Source organism: Siphateles boraxobius, unplaced genomic scaffold, assembly GCF_051911475.1.
Source record: "Siphateles boraxobius isolate OS27281-9 unplaced genomic scaffold, OSU_SipBor_1 46, whole genome shotgun sequence".
NCBI lineage: Eukaryota > Metazoa > Chordata > Actinopteri > Cypriniformes > Leuciscidae > Siphateles > Siphateles boraxobius.
Window position 1 is genome coordinate 8,154,635 of NW_027509097.1, and position 27,278 is coordinate 8,181,912.

General features: G+C 36.5%; 1 protein-coding gene across 4 annotated transcripts in view; it reads left to right on the top strand.

Moving 5' to 3' along the window:
- Positions 1-27,278, top strand: part of vti1a (vesicle transport through interaction with t-SNAREs 1A) — a 128,317-nt gene that overhangs the window by 1,697 nt on the left and 99,342 nt on the right. For 2 of the 4 annotated variants that reach the window (XM_077200629.1, XM_077200627.1), the window contains exons 2-5: positions 7,239-7,297; positions 7,851-7,961; positions 21,712-21,789; positions 26,823-26,843. In XM_077200629.1, coding sequence (XP_077056744.1) covers positions 7,239-7,297; positions 7,851-7,961; positions 21,712-21,789; positions 26,823-26,843 — 269 coding nt within the window. The remainder of the gene's footprint in view (positions 1-7,238; positions 7,298-7,850; positions 7,962-21,711; positions 21,790-26,822; positions 26,844-27,278) is intronic. The other 2 variants (XM_077200630.1, XM_077200628.1) reach the window with 1 other exon arrangement.

The following is a 27,278-nucleotide window of genomic DNA, read 5'->3' on the forward strand; positions in this document are numbered from 1 at the left end:
GACTAGGTCTAGGGTTATGTCAAGTTTTCTATACTAAACATGGACTGTTTCATCACATAGCCTATGTTAAAATTGACCCTATCTGGGACCCTTTAGGATTGTGAGTTGTCATAAGTCTACTGTCTCTTTACCTGTCTTTGTGCTTTTAATTTCCCAAATCAGACAAATGTGTTTCCATGGAAACAATGCTAGATGAGTGTGATGTTGGATAGGTGAGAGAAAGCTCTGAGGATCTAAAAATAACCTTAAAAAATAGCATCAAACATGTCTGTATAAAGGAAAGAAAATATTTCATGCTCTTTTTTTTGTTCTTCCCCCGCTTTATTTTTTCTCATAAAGCCAACACGAATATGACTTTCTTTGATATTTCCAAATTCATTATTCTTGTTTCCTTGTTCTTGAGACACATTTTTACTTGTTTAAACATTTGTTGACAAAGAAACATCCTCTTTCTTTCAGGTCAGTCTGTTTTTTTCATAACCAGTGCTAACATTTAGCGTGTATGTATTTTTACATATTTTTACAATATTTTACATGATTAACATTTTACATCTTTTGTAACATTGTCTTTTTTTTGTCTGATTTTTTAAAAATAAATGTAATACTTTGTTACGGGAATAAAATATTAATTTATTATTTTTATTCTTCCTCTTATAAAAATACAATCTTACTGACCCACATTTTTGATTGGTAGCCTGGTGTTCATTATCCTGCTGTGTAGCCTATTTATGGTATTTTTAAGTATAAACCTGCTTCCTTACTGCCCATATGTTTTAGCCTGTGTTGATTCGAGCACTCTAGGTGTTTTGCTTAGGCCTATGAGTTAGGCTATGACTTGCACTTGATATGTTAAACGTTTTTTTGTAATAATTGTATTGGTATTTTTTCTATTCACTCATTTATTGATTGATTGAATTTACGTCAATTTAAAGGTAGGCTACACTATAACTTTTGGCCCTCTGTAGCGGTTAAAGAAACAACTGCATGCATTGTTTTGGTTGTGCTTCCTGTCTGCGTGTTTGTGCAGATGAATACATAGAGAATAACTAAAGTAATCATCTGATTAATCGAAAAAATAATCGCCCGATTAATCGATAATCAAAATAATCGTAAGTTGCAGCCCTGGATAAGACAAAAACATGGTTTGGAAAATGGATTCATGATGTACTCCCTCATTATAGGCTATACATTTTGTACACAAAAAAGTTACATTCTGCAGCTTTAATGTTTGCTTAAAAGAATTGCATAGAGTTGATAATTGTACTTGTTGTTTTTCAAATATAAAATTTGTTGAAATGTTTTCAGTGTGTGTATCAGTTCTTTTTGAACATGTTTATCTAATTTGAACAAAACCGTGATAATATTGATAATCGTGATATTAAATTTTCATACAACCAGTTTAGAATAGAAGAGGATCTCAAGCTGACTAGCTGAAGATGTTACTGTAGCTTTTTCCATTAATTAGTCTCGCATAGCCATACCTTCAGACTGACAGCCAGTGTTGTGCAAGTTACTCCCAAACTGTAACACATTATATATTATTTGTTACTGTTTTTAAAAGTAATTCATTACCTTACAATATTACTGTCTCAGAATTGTAATGCGTTACATTACTCCTGTATTACTTTTGAGTTACTTTCACCAAAATAACTATACAGGAGTAGAACTTAACATTCTAAAATGACTAAGGCTGTAACGATATGCCATATCATATGAAACCGAAATAGCGACACTCAGATCCACGAACCTGCAGAATCACCACGCACCCCTTCCAACTCCCAGCGTTATCCATACCGTCCAGATCCAATGCTACCACATCTTTAAATTACTATTAGTATTATCTGAAGTTAAATTAACATTATAAAATACGTAGACCTACACCACAAAACTAGTTGAGGATAAATTATTTAAAATTTGGGAATTCCAGCGTTATGGACATGACATTTGCAGTCAAAACTTGAAATATAAATTCTCAGAAAATGCATTAATACCAAAATATTGAAACGTCTGTTTATCCATAGGCTCCTCCCTGAAAGGAGTCCAGACATTAGAAAAATATCAGTCTACACATGTATGCGTTTTATATTTAATATCAGGGAAATAGACAGTCATGCGTGACAAAAAAAATCTTTAACTTTTAGGAGGCAACGATTTTTTATTTTTTTTTATTTTTTGTAATTCTGTGAATTAGCCTACACTGCGCAAATCGGATGAAGAAGGGTTGGCTCTCCACAGAACATAAAATATTCATTTTATTTTATTTTTCGTGTTCGCATTTATGAGGAAAAAACAATGTTACAGACGTGACAGTTCTCCGTTATGGACGCGACCGCTATGAAGCGGCACTAAAAGACTGCTTTAAAACTTTCACAGAGACCTTACACACACAAAGCCTTTCTTTATAGTGAATTTCGTTTTGTATTAATTGTATCTTAATTTTAATCAACGTCTCGTCAACCAATTGCCTGGATTTAAGCGCGTGAACTGGAGCGCGTCTCATAAATGAACCGAAACTCAGCGTATAAGGTAGCCTATTCACGCACTTGAAAAATATATCTATATTGAAATGTCTACTTGTAAACAGAACAATTCAAAACGAAAGAAAACAGACTGCTCTCTGCTTATGAAATGAAATGTGCATTTCTCTCTGGTGCATTCACTACTGCGAAGATCGCGAGGCAGCATCGTCAACTTCATCTTGACTTTATTAATAAACAATTAAAATGTCTCCTTGCTATATTTGACATATTCATAATCATTGCTTTTGCCGGTTCTTTGTGACAGCTTTTAGGTGCTTTATCGGCAGCGCCGCCGCCCTTACATGAACGCGTCACCACCGCATCAAAAACATGATTGCGTGATGAAAACATGAAAAATACAACATAAACATAGCCTAACTGTTTAGAAAGAAAACACAGAACGAATAGCCTAATGCTCATACGTCCATCTCGCGAATGTATTCTTCTTCATGCCATCTTCACCATTAGCTGCTTTTCCTCTGGCCAGCGCGAGCACAGAGGCCGAAATCATGACTCACAGCACTCCTGTAAAAAATAAATCGCTATACAAATATATCAGACGCTGCCATTTAGTCTTTATTTACAGACTTGGACACCACACGCGGCTATTGACTGACCACGAACAGGTAATTTACCCTACTTGCATTTTTCATTCGTTAATGTCTCGCGGTCTTGCTGTTTGTGTTGTTGTTTGTTTTACAATTAAAACTAAAAGTCTGTTGTAACGCAAGCCTTACTGAACATGTACCGAGTAAAATATTACTGAAAATTGATAAGTAATGCCTTACACTACTGCGTTACAGCAAAAAGTAATATGTTACTGTAATGCATTACTTTTGTAACCCGTTACTCCCAACACTGCTGACAGCAGGAGGTCTGAACTCACTACTTTTCTTGGCCGAAGACCGCCCAAGAGAACATTTGACTGACATGTAACGCAACCAATCACAGTTAGTTTTGTTTCACGTTATGTTTAAGGGCGTGAAAATATAATGTTGTTGTCCCTGCAATAGTTGATCCAGATAAGTCCTTATTGTTACAGTTGATGATGGTGAATGATACAGAACATGATGGTGTTCTTCTTCTATGAGGGATTTTGGCGTCACGGCATTTGTTTGCAGGCGGACCTTTAAAGAACGCGACACACACGTGACACACACGTCTCCCGGACATCCTGTAGAATTTTACCAATCAGATGACGACTTCGAAACTCCTGAAGCAGAGTCCTGCACGGGTCCATTTTTGGAGACCCGCCCCCTCCCGTACCCGCAAAGTTCAGCACCAGATCCGACCCGTCACCCGTGATAGTATCAAAATTAAATCCGCACCCGCCCAGACCCGTTAATATTTGGCCCGTTACCCGACCCGTGCCCGCGATAAATCACACACGCTAAAATCATTCCAATTAAAGTGCTTTATTTTTTATCACGCACCTCTCTCAACATCACAATAGCCTCATGAATGGGCTAATGAAACAGGCTAAAGTGCGCTTTGTTTTGCGCCATTCAAGTAGCTTACATCGGCACCTAAATAGGCTATGGAACCTGATAACGCAAATAGACCCATTAATGAAAAAAACAAAAAAAAACAAGACAAAATAAAACCTATCTGAGCCTGTCGCTCACAAACAATAGCCTATTTGTCAAGCCTTGTTGTCAAAAATTTTAAATACTCCACTCGCCAACTTTAATTTTACCTCATCCATAGCTACTCCTGCAACGCTCCAACTAGTCTACGAGAAGCATCAACGAAAGTCGCACTGTCGCAGTGGTGACGTGATGGGTACAAAGGTCATATCGTTGTTGCGTATGTGTAATGGTAATTTAGACACAAATATTGCACATATTTTTCATCCACTAGCTGCCCGCAAGGAGTTCATTATTCGCCCGCATCCCCTCCCGTGAATTTTAGGAATGTAACACAATCCACCCGTTTTAGCCACTTTTATGCGGGTACCCGACCCGTTGCAGGACTCTGTCCTGAAGTGTTTCCTGAAAAGTGTGGCATATGCATCAGACGTTCAGCCAACGGTCCGTGGGCGTAGACACGCTTAATAGACACGATACTTTCTTGAAACTAAATTCCAGCACAGGGCTACAACAAACATAATGAAATGAACCTTCACAATAAATAATGCGACAATGAACGCTGTTATGAGCTATATATGGCAAGCCATCTGATCTACTCAATAAAATACCTTACTTAGCTTGGGTTCATTCCCTGTGTCTAGCGTTTCTGTATACTTGTTTGCCTCTTTGACCCTTTTTGAACTTCAGCAAAAGAGTGGTATTGCTAGATATGGCCTATCCTCTGGAAATACTCAGGATGCTTTTGATGTTGATATAACTTTTTGTTTTTCTCACATTGTGAACTTCAGAAATGCATTTCAGTTTCAGTACATATATAAATTTAATTCTACAAGATCTTGTTCTGACTTTGCTGGATTGAAACTAAAAGTCAGTGCAATGAAAGGTTAGTTTAATACCAGGTGACTTTTAATGTAAATGATTGCTTTTAGTCACTGTTAAACCTCAGAGGTCTGTCTCATAATAACCTGATGCAGTCCCTCAGTGCTTCTATTGTACGTGAACAAAAGGTATGAAGGATTAATCACTTATTCAGAATCATACAGCAGCGCTCCGTTCGGTGAGCGGTGTCAAACAATTGCAGACGCAATAGGCTTTTCTTTGCATTATTTAAGCACATTGAAAAGAATTAGAATGTGTAACGTGGTGAATTGTTGAAGCTTAAATTGCTTCTTCAGAGCTTGGCAGAAACAAACACTGTGTCATCAGACCGGCCCACCACCAGCTGCTAAATATATTTAAATAAGTCCACTGAATATGAACAAAGCCATAAACAATGCATGCTCATTAGTGATCGCCAAACCTTACTCGCTATTGCCAGAGGAGTTCGGCTCTTGAATTCAAATCTCTATTATGCCAATAAAAAACGCTTTTCTCTTTCCTATAGGTACACAAATTTGTTTGCGACCAACAATGGCCGCCATCAACAAAGTGGCTTATGCTGTTGTTCTCATTGTACAGTGTCACATGTGTAGAAACATTGATAAAGACCAGTTGACGGATATAATGCCCTTGGCCATTTTTGTTTCGCTCAAGCCAACCGCATTTATTCACTTGGGAATCTCCAAGATTTTTTGTTTTGTTGAACAGCACAAAACTTGTAGTTATGAAGCATGAATTTGAAAATAATGCAAGGCCTTGCTCCATTAAACATAAATGTGTGTGTTTTTTGTTTTTTAGGTAGATTTGCACAAAGAGAATGAGCTGTCAATCACGCAATGAATAATTGAGTAAAGATGCAAAGATGCATCTACAGGTCGAACTTTTCTCAGTGCATCGCTTTGCCCAAAGAGCACCTGACCTTGTGGTATTGCCCCATGCACCTGCAATAGTGAGATATATATTTCAACCTACCCTATGCCAGGGGTGAATAGAGGCCCTGGTGTTTGCTCACCTTGTAGAGAATCGCCCCTGGCTGTTTACACTGTGTGGGCTGTGAGGTTGCACACAGATTTTAAAAATGGATTGATGACCACCAAACGACATTGGAAAGCCAAAGGGCAAAACAGAAGTTCACTTTAGTTTGCAGCTTTTTGACAGATTTCCGTTTTGACATCGCTTGATTTTTTTTCTTCATGATTAGTGCTATTGCTTGACATGGTTTGATGTGCTTCACTGGTCTTGTTTGATCAGTAGATATTGTGATGTTATTTATAGTGTGCTTCTGTCATTACAAAATTCATATTATGAAAGGATTGTTTTGGTTCTGGATGCTAACTGGTCAAGACAACAAATTACATGATGTACTAATAGGGACTCTATCTTCATGCAAAAGTTCACACATAATTATGTTGTCACATAATGAATATATTAATTGTGATTTTTATAAAAAAAAAATGGTTCAGTTAATTCTTTAATTTTGGTGTCTTTTGTTTGGTGTCTTTTATTTTATTCTTTGATAAATAGCTAGAAAGTTTAATTGAAATTGTAAAATTGTAGCCTAAATGTTACTGTCGACTTTTTAAAAAAAATATTTTTTAATTATTGTTTTCAATTAAATTCTGGACAATGCTGTGGTGCCTAAAATTGCTTTTAGCATAAAAGTGGTTTATGTACGTTTTAGTGTGTTTTATTTATGTATTTTTATCAAAGAAGATCTATAATATTGTCATCATTGATAACATTTTCTGTGGTTCCGTCCTTCCTAATAACACCGGGAAACCCACAAGATCACAGCCTCTTTATTTTTTAGAAAAAGCTTTGTGGACTTGCGTGGAGAGTTAGATACAATGTATGTATGTGATTTTCCAAATTACGAAAGGGAAATTCAGTCATGCTCTATATTTTGGCCTGGGTCGTCCTCGTACCAGTGGATAAAAACCAATACAACCTCATTGTAGTCATTCTGAGTGGGTGGCAGAATGGCAGAGTTTGGCGGAGCTGACATCTCTCTCCTCTTTTGAGTTGCCAAGAGGCGTCTCTGCGCTCCTTCACAAACTAACAAAGGCGTTTACACTTGGAAAATAAGACACATCAAATATGGATCTTTGTGCGTTGAGAATGTGTAAATATATCTTCAAATGCAGGCTTGTTTTTATTTGCTCCCTTGTTGTTGCGGGGGAGTCGGGCTGTTGTCATGAAGCACAGCTCCTCCATCCACTGATCAATATGTTTTCCTCTTTTTCTCTTTCAGAGGAGAAGACACAGCTGGTTCTAAATGTCGACAAACAGCTTGAAGAAGTCAGAGAGTTGGTGGGTCTTTGATCAGTAATTTTCACTCACTCGTTTTCTAAATAATGAATTTGGAAAATTTCCCCCCTGCATAAACAACACCTGCAATGTCGCCGGTGACATGAGACACACTTCATCTGGCTGAAGGCTGCTCGATGCTAACGGTGTGATCACATCCACATAATGCTCTTTTAAGTGACACCGCGCGACACATTTCACGCCATTATTGGGGGAAGGCGCCGTGGCAGGTGCCGAAAAAAGGGATGTGTGTCGCATGTAAATTGTCCCATCATGTCATGTTGATTGGACAGTGTAAATCAGCGGGGCCCTTTTGTGCAACCCGGTTTGCTCACATGTGACACGGACACATGTCGTAGTTGTCAGAGCTCAACCGCACCAGAGGTTTTAATGAAGCGGCACCTCCTAACATGACTTGATTTGCCGGGTGCCTGAATCGATGCCTCTGCACTACCTTCTGGTTGACAGTAAACTAGCGAGACAGTTTAATTGTTTTAGTATGGAAATGATATGTGAAAGTTTGCTTGTTTACACTGCATTTAATTGGTGTTTCTAGCTGGAGCAGATGGACCTGGAGGTTCGAGAGATCCCGATTCAGAGCCGAGGCATGTACAACAGCCGTCTGAAGAGCTACAAGCAAGAGATGGAGAAACTTGAGAAAGACTTTGTGAGTATTAAAAACATCTTTAAAAAAACAAAAAAAAACATTTTCAATATTTCCAATGGCCGTGTTCTTCTTCACATAAGCACGCAAACGTACACATGTGGTATGAAGCTTAGTCCTTCAACTTAAAAACCACTGAAGGTTATTGGCATTTCCACTGGTTAATTCAAAGTGTATTTTTTGCAACTACCACTTGAGCCAAGGAGAGCGGAGCTGTATTTTTCTCCAGATGTCCTTGTTTAGTTATTTATAACTCTACCTGCCCATGAAGAATCTTCCCCACAAACATCAAACCTTGGTTTTGCCAAAGCCAAATATTTCCTTTGTTTGTTTTACATCACAATGTTTGTCTCTCTTACCCCCATACTATGAATATAGCCTTGCTGCTGACATGGCGTTAAAAAATAAACAAATAAATAAATACACCCATACTATTATAGTCTTATTTAAAAGCACTTATTTTTGGTTTCTCTGAGGTGGTCACATGTACTTCATACTGTTAGGAGAGGATATACTGAACACACTAAACAAACTTTGATCCTTTAATGTTGGTAATATGAGGTGCCGCCTTTGCTTTTTTCTCTTGCAAGAGCTGTTATTCCCTACAATATCTGTTTCTGGTGAATCTTTTTGCATTTCAGTGATAATATAAATATATATTTAGGTTACATTTTATTTTAAGGCGATGTTGTTACAGTGTAATTACACAAATAAGTACTGGGCAATATTAATTAGCTACATGCACTTACTATAGGGTTAAGATTAGGATTTGGATTAGGTTTAGTAATATATAATGTTTTTAAAAGAAGTCTCTTAATCTCACCAAGGCTGCATTTATTTGATAAAAAAGAAGTAATATTTGTAAATATTATGACAATTTAAAATAACTGTTTTCTATTTAAATATATTTTAAAATACAGTTTATTCCTGTGATGCAAAGCTGAATTTTCAGCATCATTACACCAGTCTTCAGTGTCACATGATCCTTCAGAAATCATTCTAATATGCTGATTTGATGCTAAAAAACATTCGTTATTATTATCAATGTCATTTTTTTCAGTATTCTTTGATGAATACAAAATTCTATTTCATTGTTTTGAAATAGAATCTTTTGTAACATTATAAATGTCTTTACTGTAACTTTTGATCAATTTAATGTATCCTTGCCGAATAAAAGTATTGATTTCTTTTACCCCCCCCCCCCCCAAAAAAAAATCTTATTAACCTCAAACTTGTGTGTAGTGCATAATGTTACAAAAGCTTTCTATTTCAGATAAATGCTGTTTTTTTAAACTTTCTATTCATCAAAGAATCCTGAAATAAAATTGTAAAACTGTTTTCAACATTGATAATAATAATAAAAGCTTCTTTTGGAGCAAATCAGCATATTAAAATGATTTCTGAAGGATCATGTGACACTGAAGACTGGTGTAATGATGATGAAAATTCAGCTTTGCATCACAGGAATAAATTGTATTTTAAAATATATTTAAATAGAAAACAGTTATTTTAAATGGTCATAATATTTACAAATATTACTTCTTTTTTATCAAATAGTTAGAAATTTTATCAAATATCTGAAGGATCATTTGACAGTGAAGACTGGAGAAATGATGCTGAAAATTTAGCTTTGCATCACTGGAATACATTACACTTGAAAAAATATTAAAATAGAAAACGGTTATTTTGAATTGTTATATATACAATATATATATATATATATATATATATATATATATATATGTGTCTATTAAAATGTTAGCACAATCATTGTTATCCTTCCACACAAGATGATATATATTTATTTAAGTACTCTCTTATTTATCTAAGTAGTACTTATTTATTTATCTCTCTCTCTCTCTCTCTCTCTCTCTCTCTCTCTCTCTCTCTCTCTCTCTCTCTCTCTCTCTCTCTCTCTCTCTCTCTCTCTCTCTCTCTCTCTCTCTCTCTCTCTCTCTCTCTCTCTCTCTCTCTCTCTCTCTCTCTCTCTCTCTCTCTCTATATATATATATATATATATATATATATATATATATATATATATACATAATAAAAATATATATAAATGTTTTTTGAAATATCATAATGGTAATAAACTGTTTAATGGCATTTCAGTACCTCTAGCCTTGTTCTCGTTGCAATCCACTCCATTCGCTTATGCCACCATATGAAGTCTCAGCATGCAGCAAATTCACTTCATCATTTCTTTCAAACTCAGCACCTGCACCTAACTCAAGGTGCTCTTGATATCAATTACCAGATGGCTACGGCATCCACAACGATTCCAGAAAGGCTGACATAAATGAGGAGAGTTTTGAAAAGGATCTTTTGCCAGTGATCTGATGTTGTGCCGCTGTGCTGATAGCTCAGATCACAGTGGAGATCTCTCGTCTCCGAGGGGCCTCACGTTCCTCACCGTGGGCATTTAATTGGCCGATGATTAATCTTTAGCTTCTCCCTCTTGACTGTTGCCGTGCTTAATTATCATGCAATTAACACCCGCTGTGGAAGGGTTTAGTGCACCGTTCATGGTTGCATTCCTTTGCCTTTCACTTCGTTTTATTTTTTTAGATATATTTCTATGCTAACTAATCATGGATATGCAAGATGTTGGTTGCTGTTAACATTTTAAGCCGTCTTTTGCGTTTTGTGCTTTCCAAACTCAGTAGTTTGGAAACTAATAGATCAAATCTTTTACTTTTTGTAGATAATTTAAGAAATTAAAATTCATTGGGCTCAATAGTAATTGTAATGAAATGGAGAGTGTTACATTAATGAAAACAGTAAGTAATGTATGTCCTAAACTTCTGCTTTAGTCTCTGACAAATTTATATATGAATGAGATGATTGTCCTAATTGAAAGCCATTTTCTCCTTGGTTCTTTGAGTTTATGTGCATTTGAAGAACAGATCCCCCTGAAGCCGCCGGTGATAGCAAACCCCAGAAACTTGTCCTAAAGCTGGGAGATTCAGCTGGCTCCTCAGAAGTGCCAAATGCTTTAGCGTGGATGGCTTATCCTCTCTGCCACGCAACGTGAGCACACACGCACACTTCTAAGAGGTGTCAGGGAGAGGGCCATCGCTGCTCTCTCTAAAAAAGCAGAGGCTTTGTTGTGCTTCCACGGGAAATCAAGGCCTCGTCTTGCCCTTCCCCTCTTCTGGCCTCCCTGGAGCTTCTCTCTCTTTACCCCCGCTCGCACTCACCCGTTCACCCCGCGGTTTGAAGTCTTCGCTCCATCCCACTCGCCAGACTAAGCCTCCTGTTCGGCGGCAGACGGGGACCGGCCGACCTCTTAACCCTGCCATTTTTCAAGAGAAAGTAGGCAGATATCAGAAGGACATCCCGAAGGTATGCTCGCTTCATGATGGCTTCATTTTGATAATGGGGGCGCAGGGTCTTAAAGCCGAGAACCCCCGCAGAGGCCTTATATTAGCAAAAAGGCAAAAGTGCTAAATGCTCACAAAACAATAAGTTAAAGCTTATTTGTGTTAGGCCGGAAGTCAGTCAGGGGCCGTATAACCAAAAGTAAATGTCAGTGCCTCTTAGTGATTTGTTTGGTCAAAAAGTAATGGAGGCATATTTAATAAAGGGAAAAAAATATCTTTAAAGCAAGTGGAATTATTTTTATTTCTATTCCTTTATATATCAGTCTGCTCTGTTACTTATGTAAGGCCTTATGGGTTCCACATTTGATTTTTGTTGTTTTATTTGTATCAAACAATAAGTATTAAATATTTTATTTTAAAAAAAATGTATTTCTTATCCGTACATTGATTACTCCCACTTTTATTCAACACCGTATTTATAGAAAATATAGAATAAAGGAATTATGGGTGATGGGCTTACATAAAATTCTTGTTTATGCAAAGCTAAATGAATTATAATATAGAAACAATTGTTGTCTCATTGATCAATAAAGAGATGATAAACTTGCTAAACTGCATTAATATTCCTTCTCGAAGGCTCATTTCCTTCTATGAGCGATAGATGGCGACATTGTTCAAGGTATCAGGAAGAGATCGTTGCTCATCACTGCTTTTAGGCAATTGCTAATCAAAGCCGTTTCCCTAGATATAGGTAGACCATCGGTTTCTTTTTGACTTCTTTCCTTTGAGGAACTCTAATATTAAACAGTGTGAATATCCTGGGTGATGGGGTGTACTTGTTTGCTCATTTAAAGGGCAAGATGGGGTCTTGTTTGAGTACGGGTCTCCCACCTTTCCACACTCAAAGACTCCAGCTCAAGTGTTCTGCTTTGCTCTCAGCTCTATAGTGTTTTAATCTTTATGAACTGTGCTCTTTTAATGAACTGACTTCTGAGACTAATCGTTTTTTTTTTTATAGCAGCTGGCATCACATTTGTACGACAATTTATGAATGTGCTGTTATTTTAGATATTTAAAAAAAATGTTATGGAAACAAAAAAAATGCAAATGATTATTATTCCTATTTTTATTTAGCTAGTTTTTCATGTTTGAATAAATTGAGAGTTGCAATGAGTTTTCGTAACCTATTTTGATTACATGAATGCAGAGTTTAATAGTAATAAGGTTATGCCTACATTTGTATGTCATTATAACATTATTTTAGGCTTTATTTTATACAATGCTTTTTACATGTATTTTCTAGATATAGAGAAAATGTGATTCTAAAATCATTTAGATTTTTATGGACAATGGTTGAACCCAAGCCATTTGTTGTTTAGCTTGTTAAACCCATGATTTATTGCGGATGATTAGGTATACATTTTTTAAAGAGTCATGTGACATAATTATGAGATGTTTGATTATCATGATTTGACCTTGAATCAATTTAGATGGTTTATGTGAGAAGATTATTTTTATAGTTGTTTTGTGAAGAAAGCACATAATGTTAAAGAAATAAAATGAATATTAAGGTTAATACACTATGAAATAGTTAATTGTGTTGAACATCTTTCATTGAAATTCCAGCTCTGTCCTCATGGACAGACGTTTTTGCTTTATATCTATTTAATAATTTTGCAGAGTTTTCTCATAGGTGGCTGACCATAATAGCATTTTGTAAAGTTTAGGGATTTATACTATGACCAATAACACAAAAAATATGAACATGACTTTAATCATGTTTATTGAAGGCATTATTAAATGTAAGCATAATTCTGATAAGTTTACATGTAAAATTGTACAATGTGATCTAGTTTTCCAATGGTATATTGTCCCTAGTCGTTAAAAATGTCAGATTGTGGGCAGCTTTGTTATTTATTGTCTCACAAGGGTAAATGGTCAACTGACAATTTTAAATGACAAATTTACTGGTCAAGGTTCAGGTCACAGATTCTGCAAAACTTTGTTGGAGTTTGTTAAATCCCTTCAGGGGTTTGTCGGATAAGTAAACTGAAAACAGGTTTGTCAATCATCTTGATGAAATCCACTGACTTCAATAAAACTTTGCTGCACTTCCCCAAGTTAACTTTGAATCGTCAAGCTCTTGTCATCTGTAGACTTGTTGCAGCCTTTAGTGCGCTATATCAAGTTTTACACACACATGCTTTCCAAGTAAGCCCTTTTGAATCTCTCAGAATCAAATCAGAAAACTTGTTTCATAGAGTTCTTGTTATACCAACCAAGTCATGAATTACAGCAGCTTCCACAAAAGAGAAGCATGACAGACATACTTGACCCGGATGTTCGACACTTTTAATCGCCTTAAATTACAGCTGAATATGCACTGTGAAAAACTCTTGATTGTTGTCTGATTGTTTTATGGAACTAAGAAGGTAATGCAGCTTAGAACCGTTGTGTCATTTGAGTTTTAGCCAGCCGAATTACAAACCTTCAGTGTTTATTATGGAAATCTCACGGATTGATGAGATTCTTATACCGATTTAAGAAGGGACTAAATCAATCTTTTGAACGTGTCTTTTATTATGGAGTTGTTTTACGCGGGGCGTCTTGCGGATTGGTTGGTACTCTGAGATGGGATTGTGTGGCTTTGCAGAGATCAGCGCTGTGGCGCGTGCTCTAATCGCAGTGATGGGGCGATGATGAGGTGAAGGACTGTGTCACTCGAAGGAGAAAATCAAGCCTCTATGGCTGGGAATGAAGAGCCTATGTACTTAATAAGAAGTGGAGGTTTTCTCTCAAGCTAGAAAATCTGGCCCGAGTATATAGAAAACCTAATTTTACAGTATAATTGGACATTTTAGATGATTTATAAATATTCTTTTAATTATAGAAAAATATGAAAACTGTTTAGGTCCATGACTGCATTCAGGATAACATAAAAAAAATTCTAAACAACTAATACTTTTTTTATGTGGTAATCTGCAACATTTTGTGGATAAAATTTAGCTACATACAAGTATAAATATTTATTTATTGGCTGATAATTTTGCTCTGTATTGTTTATTTTAACTGAGTTAATGATTATCCTATTTGTCTTCATAGTTAACCGTGAGACAGATCATGTAGTTTTTCAAGTCAAACTACATGTGTCTGTGTGTCTGTATGAGAGAGGCTGGAAAATCAGACACAGCAGAGCTGTCTCCTCTCTCGGCCCATTCCTATCGCTCCTGTAAAGTGAAAGTGACATGTGACACCCCCAGAAAATGATGAACTGACATGAGGGACGAAAAGGGGTGACAACATTTTTTTGATTTGCCAGGCCAGCTTAAGTATGAAAAATCATGAAGTATTTATGAAATATATTATGAATCATTGCCTTGGTTGCACCCCCCCCCCTCCATTTTAAACTCACACACCAAAGAGAGAGAGAGAGAGAAAACTTTGACATCTCAGACTCCATAGACATTAATTTGTACTCCCTTTTAATGGACTGATATATTTACAGTGCATATATGAAATCATATATATGAAATATATGAATTTTTTTTTTATGGGACATTGTGGCTGAAAGCATGGGGTAGAAATTTGCTTTTTGTCATTGATTAAAATGAGGCAACTCTGAAATTTTACGTCACATCCATCACACTTTTTAAAACATAGAGCTTAAAGAGAGAGTAGGTCAAGGTATAGCAAACCATTTTTAATTCTTTGCTTTTTCCTTGCATTTAAATGTATGATTAAATAATTTAAAAAAATTGTCCAAGCTTATATTTTTGACATTCGCATTTTGAATTAATTTCTTTCTACATAATGCAGGTTAAACTTGTTCTGCACTAAGATTTATTTTTATTTCTTAGTTAATTGTTAGAAGTAAATTTTTTTTATTTTATTGTACTTTTATTTTAAATTATTTTTTAAATTGTATTTTATTATAATATTATTCAGTGTTATTTTGCTAAGTTGATTCTGTTTTAAAGCATATTTATTTGAAATGCGTTAAGCAATTATATCAGCTAGATACATTTTTACTATTTAATTTAATTCAATCTATTATATAATTATAATATTATTACTTTGTTAAATAAGTCAATCATATAATTATATTTAAATATATTTATCAATTACCACACACACACACACACACACACACAATAAAAAGAAATGTGTAACTGAGTTTAGAGATCATCTCTTTTCCGACAGAAAGGATTAGCAGAGTTCACGGGATAAATATCTTGTCTTGAACTTCCGTCTTGAGCTCTATTGTAATGAATGGTTGCAGTTGATTTCACAGGACTGCACTTCATTATGACTGGGGATGAGGCCTTTGTTTAAATCTCCATTTGAATTTGGTGCACATAGGCCAGTGACAAATATACATTCATGTATAGAATTAATGATGTGGTTAAGCTGCTGTGTGTTTGGGTATTTTTATGCTAATGACTTGAGCATTCATCCCAGACAATAGTCGCGTTGCGAGGAGAAGAGGGAGAGACCGAGCGAGGCGTTATTCACCGTGTAGCCATTCATTCCCGTGTGTATTCGCACACAATAATAGCATATAAGCTCAGCTTTTTTCTTTATGACTGGTTGCATCGGAGTGTTCTTAGAAGAAACACTCACAACAGACATCAGATGCTAAATATGGCATGAACTTAGGTCAGAATAAAAAAACAAACAAACACATATCACTTTTTTTTTTCTCCAGAAGGAGAGAGTTAGATGGAGTGAGAAAGACGGATCGGGGGAGGTGAAGAAAGACAAGAAAAAAATAGTTATTTTCTGTGCAGGGTTCAGTGAACCATATGTAGGTAGCCACAGGCTAATGGGCGATTGGTCCCCGGCTCGCCAGGTATCCTGTGCCTCAGAAATCCCTCCTCCATTTCCTCTAATCTCACCTTATCTCTGGTGCTGACCCAGGGAGGCCCGTTTCATTCCCCACTGCACGCCAGAGGAGAGTGCTGTGATGGGAGCCGGCCCGGCCCTGCCAGCTCTGGCAGTCTCCCTCCCCACCGGCTCTTCTCTATTGATTTCTCCACTCTTGCCTATCCGGGGTCTGCTCCGCTAGTGCCCGCACCGGCCCTGCTCCCAACGCAGCATTAATGTGAGAAAAAGCTCGGCTGCCAGAGAAACGGGCTTTGATTTTTCATTAGAACTGCTTCCATATTTTAATATTGGGTTTAATCGGCGCTTATGCCTTAAAGAAATAACCATTCGCAGCGACTCCCCGGCCTTCAAGAAGTATATGCCGTTTCTTCAATCAAAGCAGCTTGAATTTGCTCTTTTGTTGAGAGTTCACTTGCAATCGTTTTTTCCCTCGCTCTCTGTATGTGGGCAGAGTCGTTAGGTTTATTGACTGCACTTGGTGTTTCGAACATGACATTGACAGAAATATATATATATATATATATATATATATGAGATTTTCCCTCACAAATTATTTTTTTTAATCATTTTATTTGTCCCTTTATATATATATATATATATATATATTTAAGTACACTAATTTGTAACATATTTACAAATATTGAACATCAAAATTTATAATCCATTATAATAATAATATCAACAAAATAAAAATAAGTCAATATTATTTACTTATAAATTTTATAAATGTTTAATTATAAAATGAATAATTGTAATGTAATATTTACAAAATATACACAATACAAAATATTTACAATTACAATCACATGAATATGCTATTGTGACATACTAACGCAAAGTGAAATGTTGCTCTGTACTTACATTTTATAAAAAAGAAAATAATTAGACTTAACAAATATTTATAATTGATAATATCTATAAATACAATATTATCAATTATAATTATTATTTCATTATTATAAATTATTATTTATAATTATAATAATTATCTAATTATTTTCTTTTTCTAGTATATCAAAATAGCATATTCATGTGATAGTAATTGTAAATATTTTGTTAAAAATATTACATTAAAATTATACATTTTATATTTAGAATTGTTGTATTATAAATAATACATTATATTTATAAAAAAAAAATTAAAAGTCTGATTTTCTTTTTCTTTTTTTAATTTCAAGTACAAAGAGCAATATTTCACTCTACATTAGTATATCACAATACCATATTAATGTGATTGTTATCTCTGTGGCCTCCATTTGTTCCCGAGTTTTCCTTCATGGTTTGTTTGTTTTTATTTCATACACAATGCTCAGTGAATTAAAGGCACACGCCAGTAACCTGTGTGCTAATGAGAGACACCATGCTGATATCAGTCCATGTGTTGTGCACAGCTCCTGCGATTTTTACCACAAGCGACTAACATAAATGTCACACTGACGCACGCAAAACCAAACGCATCTGTCCATCTATTACCCGTACGACCGAGTTGATGTTACCGAAGACTAAAAAATGAATCGCAGAGGCATAAAGACCCTCCTGCGACTGTCATTACTTTGTGCCTTTATCTGATATCGTATCAAGTGCAGAAAAGTGCTCACTTAATTGCACAACCTCCTACATTTTATTTTCTAGATGTTAAGAGAGAACAGCAAGATTATGTGTGTGCGGATGGATGTGTAGCTTCCTGTGCATGTGTGAATAGTATTCTTTCTGCTTGCGAATGGTGTTAGACCCCTGCTAGGATGAGATGCATTATTTAAGACTGTTGTGATACTAGAGCCTGCTTGAAAAGGTCTTTGCTTTCTTCAACCAACACAGCACTTTACTCTAGACCAGATGCACTCATAAAAACACATGACGCTTTGACCGCTGTTGCAGAACACAGCTTAACCACACAAAACACACATGATGCATGCACAACTTGCCTTATTAACAATAATATTAAATATTTCGATATATTTAATGCCATTCATTGTTAGTCATAGTCTTTTTCTTATCTGCTTTATAGATGTGATGTTTTGTTACACAAATCAGCAGTATGAGGTGAATATTTTTCAACCCCCCACACACACACACACTTCAATCCTCAATTCCCCTTAAACATTTTCAGCAGATTATTAGCTGCAGAAAGAAAAAGGTTAAATGGCAATTTGAGGCAGCCACATTGTGTTTGACTAGAGTCCCATTAACTCGAAATCATAACTGGCCAGACATTTTCCCACTGGTGAGAAATACTTAATGAAACACACTTTATAAATTAAATATCATTAATTACTCTTCACGGTTTGCCACCAGCCGTGTGGTTTCCGAGTGGAAAAGTGGAGGAAAAAGCTTTGGCAGTGTCACTTCAGGGCCTCTCATTAAACTCTGCCCCTGGGTATTTTTATGCCTTTTAATGCCTATCTAATGAACTGTTTACTTTTGCTGCAGTTCAGGTTCCATTATTATTTGCGTCCTTGTGTTGCCGTTTGCTGTCAGTGTGCAGTGCGGTGAAAAAAAACAATGCAGTATTAATGATGAACAACAAGAGATAGCGGTTGATTTATAATAAGATATTTTAGGGTAATTATTTCTAACATTTTTAAATATTTTTCATTCTCTTACTTTTTCCTGCCCTTAGAACAAAAGGTTAGATTTATTTTTCTTATGTCTTTAATCCTTTTTTTTTTTTTTAATTAATCATAATGTTACTACAGAAACCAGTTTTATGGATGGTGTAAATAAGATTGTTTTCTATTTATATAAAATAAATGTATGTGACATCTGCTGCAGTTTTGTTCATATTATTCTCATTTCACAGACACTATATGGTAATTTGCATGGCTGGTATAAATATTTAGCATGCATGATGCATATGCAATTATATTTTTTTGCATTTCTGCATCATGTCAACAGACTTATAACACACATTTTTGACAGGACACTAACACCCTCGTCTCTGGTTTGATGAGACATGTCTGTTTTAAAAGGCAGTCAGACCACTTTGCATAAAGTTAAGACGGATCTTTGTACTTTTTCTCTATGCTTCCGGGAATAGAAGCAAATTCTCACCCAAGATTAAAACAAGTGACAAGAGAAAGACCTTTCAAACAGATTTTAAAAAAGATTTTGCCTTTTTTTTCCAGTAGCAAAAATCCATCTTCATTCTTACGATTACAAAGCCTTCTCTCCGGGTTTTTATGTTTTAGTGCAGGTTTTGTATTTGAGTGCTCTAGCTGAAATATGTATGGACATTAAAATCCATTGATTATTTCTTCGTTTTCATTTTTGAAAGAGCAATAACTTAATTTTTTGTAACTTTCATTCATATCATTCCAATCCATTTTAGGTCATCATGGGTCATGATTAAATATGCAATACCCCAATGATCTAAATAAATAGCTCCACTTTATTAATGCTTGGCATATTGGAGACGAGTATGTAGGAGATAAGTGGGAAAATAAATAATTCTAATAACCTATAACTCGGCTCAGATCCAATGCAAAGTACCAATCAAAGTATTTCCTAGGGTTAAGCAGTCAATATTGCCCAGCTGCTGTGCTATAGCAGCAGATGAAGGGAGAATAATCAGTGTGAGGCTTGTTTTACTGCAGGGGGAGTTGCAAAATGGTGTAAACGGGCTGGGAGAGGCGTCTCGCTTTGTTTCTATGACTAGTTTTCCCCTTCGAAGACTTAAGGCTGCATTTGCCATTCTTTTTGTGCGAGAAGCACTCAAAGGTTACATCGTGAAAGTGGTTGATGCTCTCAGCCACAACAAACAGCTATTTAGAAGAGGAAGAATGAAACAAAAATAGGGTTTGAAGACGATAGTGTGTGCATTCAAATGAAGGCATCTCCAAGGCTTCCGTTTTCAATTATGAACATGCCGACATTCCCCAAAGTTCCTCTGCTGTTCTTTAAGATGAAACTCGACTAAGATGGAACATGTGGGTGTGTTTTGTTTTTTTCCTCGTCAGAAGACGCGCTCTGTTTGTGGTGCTCGTTTGTGAAATAATGTGCACACAAATGCAAACGATTGCTTATCGGTTAAATCAGAAGTGACACGAGATATGACACGTATTTATTTTGAAACCAAAAGATCTGTCAGTTTTCCCTCCCTGGCTTCCTAAATTCCTTCATTTTTGCTTTATATTAACTACTTTTGATTGTGATCAAAATATTACGAATGCTGCATTCAGTTATGAACATTTAGCATTGTGCAAATTCGTTACTATGCATTTTCAGAATTTAAAATGACCCGAAATTTTCGGCTCTGATAAAACCCATTAAACAAACGCCACTTTTAGAACCGAAAGATCTGTCAGCTTCACTTTCCTCGCTTTTTCTAGATATCCCAATTTGCTAAATTTCCACTTTATATGGTCCACTTTTGTTTATGGTCTAGTGATCAAAATAATACGAATGTTGCATTCAGTTTTAAAAAAAATTAGCATGGTGCAGATTCATTACTAAACATTTTCAAAAGTCAAAATGTTCAGAAATTGTTGATTCTGATATAAACTCGTTAAACAAACTCCACTTTTTATTTGTAATACATTTTCATGTCATATCCTCCAGGATTTGACCGCTTCCTCTGCAAGAAATTGTGACACAGCATTGCATCACAAAATGATAGCAGTTCTTGGATAGCAGTTATTTTGCCGTTTAGTTTCCCCGTGGATCGCCTGCACCTTTCCCTGCTCTCATCCTCCCGAAGAGTGCCAGCCTGCAGGAAGAGCGAACCGAGGGAAGCAAAGGGCTCTTGGTAAACGCCATCTCAGTGTGTTTTTTTTTCCCTGCCGCACCACCAGTGTGTGTTTAGTTTGGAGGGTATTTGAAGAGGTCGGGTGTGTTTGTAAACATGCCATACTCTGCTTCTGCGCTTGCTGAATCGGAGGTGGCACGCTCTGAAGTGCTGAGTGTGTGTGTGTGTTTTCTTTTTTGGACACGGCGTTCTTTCTCCCAACTGCGTAGCGGAGGAGAGACGGGGGAACGAGCCCAAATCTGATGGCACGCCAATCGCGTCGACCTGGGTGATGAATTATTCTCTGTCTAGCTTCCTGGCTTGGTATTATCACAGGGTTTGCCAGAGAACAGGACTGACAGCAGTGACAGCCCCCAGAACACATTTCCCTCTGACAACTGATACTTTCCTAATACGCTCCCTGCCTCTGTCTTGTACTATGGCCCTCTATTCTACACTTTTTATTTATTTAAGTGAAAGGGGGGCTTTTGCTATTGTATCTGAGGGCTCTGGTTCACTTAAGCCACAGTGTCTACACAAACTAGATTACACACACACACGCACTCGCTTCTTCTCTCTCCTCAACACACACACACACACACACACACAGTTGTTCCAGTATATCACCTGTATTTTTTGTTTCATTTGTTGATCCGACAGGGGGCTCTCGTGCTTTAGAAATGTGTGTGTGGTTTTTTTTTCATGTCAAATGAACTAAAGCTTGTTTTTTCTGTCTTTCTCCCCTTGCCCCACTTCTTTTTCCTTCTCTGTCTCTTCGCTTTCTCTCTTTTTCCTCTCTCTCAACCTGTTTCCATTGCAGAAAAGGTCACGTATTGCCTACAGTGATGAGGTGCGGAACGAGCTCCTGGGGGATGATGCGAGCTCCTCGGAGAGTCAGGTAGGGTGTTAATCAGGGGCTGTGCTTTCCCAGTGTGGGTGGCTGCTCGGGGTGAGGACGGGTCAGGGCCACGAGGGGCAGAGAGAGGCAGGCATTGGCACCCAGTCATGCAGAAGCAACACTGTTTAATGCAAAGCTGCCCAGTGCTGAATGGGCTTCAGGCACAAACCAGTGTCTGGGCAGTACCAGATTGGGGTAAATTCCCGCTTTCTCCCAGCTGTTCACCATCCGCGCAAGCACTTATTCTTCTTAAAACGAAGCCCCCTATCCAAAAAAAGAACCCCCCCCCCCCCCCCGCTGTTTCCCCACTGTGGAAAACGATGTAAATAAGAAAAAAAGGAATGATGGTTGGTATTATTTCACATAAGTGGAAGTTATTTGTTAAAATGGATATTTTTTTCAGATATATATGTGTGTGTATATATGTATATATGTATGTGTGTGTGTGTATAGGCCTATATATATATATATATATATATATATATATATATAAATATATATATCCTGTTTTATTTGTTTGTTTGTATACTCAAAACGGTATCCTAAATGTTAAATGCACACTTTAATCACCTTTTTAAAAATAGGACCCCACAATAAGATCCTTTGAATAATTACTGCATTTAATTATCTTGCTATATTTATCGAATGTGCCACATGTCAACACAGACACCAGTTCACAAGCGTACAGACATTCATCATCTGTAACTGTTAAGGTTTTTTTTTGTGTCTTTTCCACTTATTAGCATTTCACAGATGAACTTTGCACCACACATCTTACAAACATATGCAGCTCTAGCCGTGATGGGAAATTGATATGCATATTCTCACCAAATTAGTGGGACACAAAAATGAGTGTGACACTTCATACGAAGTCAGTAGTAGAAGTGTCCCTCGAGCTGTCAAACCCACAGCTAGACGTTGATGGTTTTATCAAATTCTTGCCAAAGGAAAGAAAATTATAACTCGCGTTTGCTTTATTGACTCCCTTCTTGCTTTTGTAAAATCAGTTTATGACAAACCATATTACTTGAGTTGTTATTCAAGCTGCATTCAATGACAGCTCCTTTTATCAAAAATAATTATGAATTGTCATGGAAGGCACAATAGCTCATTTGATATGGATTTTTAAGATGCAGGCTTTCATACTTTATTCACTTTTGTGGTGTTTGAACAATAGGACAATAGTTTAAAAGGATTATATTTCAGTTCCTGAAGTTGCTTATTCCTTTTCATATTAGCAATTCTCTAAACACTTAAAGATAATTTGCCTAATAACAAGACATTAGAGACAATAACAAGAGATATGTTTATGTTAGATTGCAGCCATTGATCTGGTAAATGGATGAAGCGCTTCGGGATGTTGTTATATTTATTGCCTTAGACGCAGTCAAGCTCCCCACTCTCTGTCACCTACACTATCAAAAGCCTTTTTTCACACAAAGACACTAACAATAAGCACAAGAGGGCATGAGGATGAGCAATGTACTCTATGTATATATAAAAATACATTTGTAATTTGTTGTACACACACACACACACACACACACACACACACACACACACACACACACACACACACACACACACACACACACACACACACACACACACACACACACACACACACACACATATATATGTTAGTATATTATATATATTATTTTATATTATAAACACATTTATTTATTTTTTATCCATTTTCTAATTTTGCAAAAAACTTCTAGTAGAGCAATATGTGTAAATGTTTTATCCCATTTACCATGAAATAGGAAAATATGATCTCGTAGTCATTTTTGTTCTGTATCAGTTTTACACATGAATTTTAAATATACGTAAACATTTCTTTAACGGGAGAAGAAGAACCAGTTTTCTCTTTCCGATCAGACCTCAGGTGTTGAACTTAATTTCCATTTAAAAAAAAATACTGAATTAAACTCGGTCCTCGATCCTGACACAAGACTTGCTGTGAGTGGAGTGGTCGGAACTTCAGGGGTTTTTTTATCGAGCGAGACAGGACTGATAGAGCGGAGGGGAAGAGATGTAGGGACGGGGAGGGTGACTGGGGTGAGTCGGTCAATTTAATTCTTTACGATCTAAAAGAGGTCAGGCTCATTTCATATAGCCCTGGCTGAGCAGATCATTACCAGTCTCAAATCTGTTCGTTACATGGTGAGGATTTATAGCTAAGTAAATAGGGAGCCGTCATAAGTTCTGAAAATAGCGTGTTGGCCCTGCGATAATAGCTAAAAGACGGTTTAATAGAGTTCGGCATTTATTCGTTATCTGTATGCGGACAGAGACCGAATTGGCGCTATCGCTCTTTTTTTTAATAATGTGGTGGTCTACCGTTGCACTTTTTTCTTTAACATCCCTCCCCCTACCCTTTCCACCCGAAACGCACACATTTTTTTTTTACCACACACGTATACTTGTGAGAGCGCACACACATTTGTTCGCACACGAATACTCTGCGGAATAGTTTCGATTTCAGACACAGCAGAAGGCATGGCCACGAGAGATTGGGCAGGTTTGAGCCGGCGTGGACCAGATTTTACAGGCTACAAAGGAAGCAGATTACCACTTGTATCGAGTTCCGTATTGGAAAAAAAAATCTTTGTTTGTAAATCCGCTGATTATCATAACAGAAAAATTGCAGCAGTGCAGTTTTGAATAACAACCACATGGAAAAAAAAAACGAAGGAATGAACTCATCACAACATAATTAAACAATTTAGAAAATTTCTTTCAGCTTTTCATCGACGTTTCCTCGAAAAAATGCTTGCGAGTTCAGGTAAAGCAACAAAAGACTGGTTGTCCGGTTTGGTTTAAAGAGGAAAAAATGTGGCATGAAAGAACAACAGCAAGCTTAAAATCTTCCTGATTCTCTTGGTAAATCCTCGGCGAGGGCTCGCAATCGTCCAAGCAGCACAAATATGATAGAACAAGGTTTGTTTGGTGTTCATTGAGACGGTCTGCAGGGTTGTGTTTAGCTCGGGTGGGCTCACAGCAAACCCAAATAGCCACTTCTATAGTGTATTCACAAACTTTGGCCTTTTGAATAATGCAGGCGACGTAAGAAGCTACCTCGAAAATCAGCAGCTCGGAGCTGCAATTTGGCCCTACTTATTTTTCGTGTCTGGTTGAATATACTTTGTGATTCTGAACTTAAACATTTTCTACTAAATATTGAAGATTCATCTTTTTTTTAACAATTTTTATTTAATCGCCTTCTTAGAATTTTCTTTTTTTTAATCTTTTGATTTTTAATATAGCATGACCATGGTGTTGTTGGATGTCTGTAATATAAGTTTTATTCTTTTGGCACACAACCCTAATTATTTAATAATTTTGTAATAAAATTGTTTTGTATCTCATATTTTAATATTTTATTATATCTTATGTCTTACATGTTTATACCAGTTTTTATTTGTAAACTGAGGTCATTTAATTTAAGTTAAATAAAATGACCTCATTTTACAAATATTTAACCTAATTTAATTTTCTTTTATTTATAAAGCACTTTACAACTGCACATGCAGACCGAAGTGCTGTACAATCAACATACAAACACACAAAATGTAATACAAGTGAATTATTTTTAGTCAGTGTACAATTAAGTTAAATTCTTATTCACACCACATTTAGTTAAGTCCTCATTCTCCTATTTAATTTAATTTAATTTAATTTAATTTTTTTTGTTTTGTTTTGTTGCAAAAGGTGCTTTGTTATATCAGAAACATTTCATCCTAGATTTACTGACGTTCTTCACATTGAGCTGGAAGCGTAGCTTTGTTGAAAGCGACAGCGGCCACCACCACCACCACCACCACAGTTTAACATCACGCCCATAGATTCAGCCTTTTGAGTCAGGCATTAGGTTTATAATTTATGATTTATGAAGTTCTGTCTCTTTTCTGATATGATAGCGAATGATTTAAAAATTGCGAAATTCAAAATGACCAGCACACACAAAAAGAGATGAGAGGCCTTTAATAATGGCCCAGAGCTTCCCCTTAGATCTGCTAACCTTTAATCTCTGGCAAGAAATGGAGATTAAAAAATCACCTGCAACGGCTGACAAATTAAGAAACTTGTCCTTCCCCTCCTCTTCTGAATATGTTGTGCGTGGCCGATAAGCAACTCACCTTTTGCAGAGATTGCTTGTGTTAAATAAAGAGGCTGTAATGAAGAGCTGCTTTAAATGCTTAATGTACTTAAGTTTAAATTGTGTTAACCTCTTTCAGAGACCGTTCAAGCGCCACTAAGTGCATTGGCAAGACACACATTCTCTGTTTTACTAGTTTTAATATGAGATTCCCTTTTATCAAAAATAAATTACCCATGAATGTGACTTCTTTTTTTGCTCCATAATAGGTTGTTGCCATAAACATAAAGCCAAGATGTTGTATATAATTTATGTACATACATTCATCCCTTCTGGGCCTAATGCATAATACACTTGACATTGATAGCGAGTCAGAAGTGATGGACACATCCTGTAATAATAAAAAAGGGAGCGTTGCTTGGTGTCACTTTCTGTTTCATAGCCCAGAAGTAGGAATCCTGCAGAGTTGTTGTTAAGGAGCCTAAATCCTCAAAGCTTCCATTCTTACTGTACGCAATCTGTATTATCCTACTGTACCGACTGAAACGCTAGTGTTTTTCCCCCCTTATGCCATATCAAGTGCTGTGATGTGACTGTTTCTTTCCCCCTCTTCCTTGATGATGATAGTTTAGACGTCGTGAGTTGAGAAATCCATTCCCAGTCTCTTTGTTTAATGTGACAGCACGAGAACTTGATCTTTGTTTGTTCAAATAAGTCGGCATGAGTCTCGTGTTTAGCTTCTTTTAATGTGTTTGTGTGTGATTTCTAAATGCTAAACATGCAAACGGATAAATCGTCAAGGTTAATTCTGTACCCAGCCGCATGACTGATCTGCTTCCTGCCATGTCTCGGCTTTTTATCTATCTCTCTCACTCTCTTTCTCCCTCCCTCTCTTTTTCTCCCTCTATTTTGTGCCTTCATGTGGCAGCTGATAAAGTTACGTGAAGAGGTAAGTGCTGCTCTTCCTTCCTGTTTTGGTCCCCTCTTTTTCCAGCAGATCCTCCATTCATTTTCCCGCTTCGTCAGAATAAAGGCGGCGTAATCTGATTTTTGAGTCTCTTTTGATTGAGCTCAAAATGAGGCTCATTTTTACATGCTTCTCTATGAGGAACTGAATCAAAGCTGTTACACACCAAACCTTAAAAGATTTTATCAGCTTGTCAAAACATTCACCTAATATGAACATGCAACGGGAATGCTGTTATAATAAAAAGGGAGGGGGAGACCGGGATAAGCTTTTATTCTCACGATGAACTATTCGTTCAACACTAGTCCAACTAGTCCGTTACTAGTTTAAGATTTTTTTTTTGTAAACTTTGATATAATTAGCAGTGTTTTCATTAGAATGCTGTGTTTTAGCTGTTAAATAGTTTGCATGGTAAAA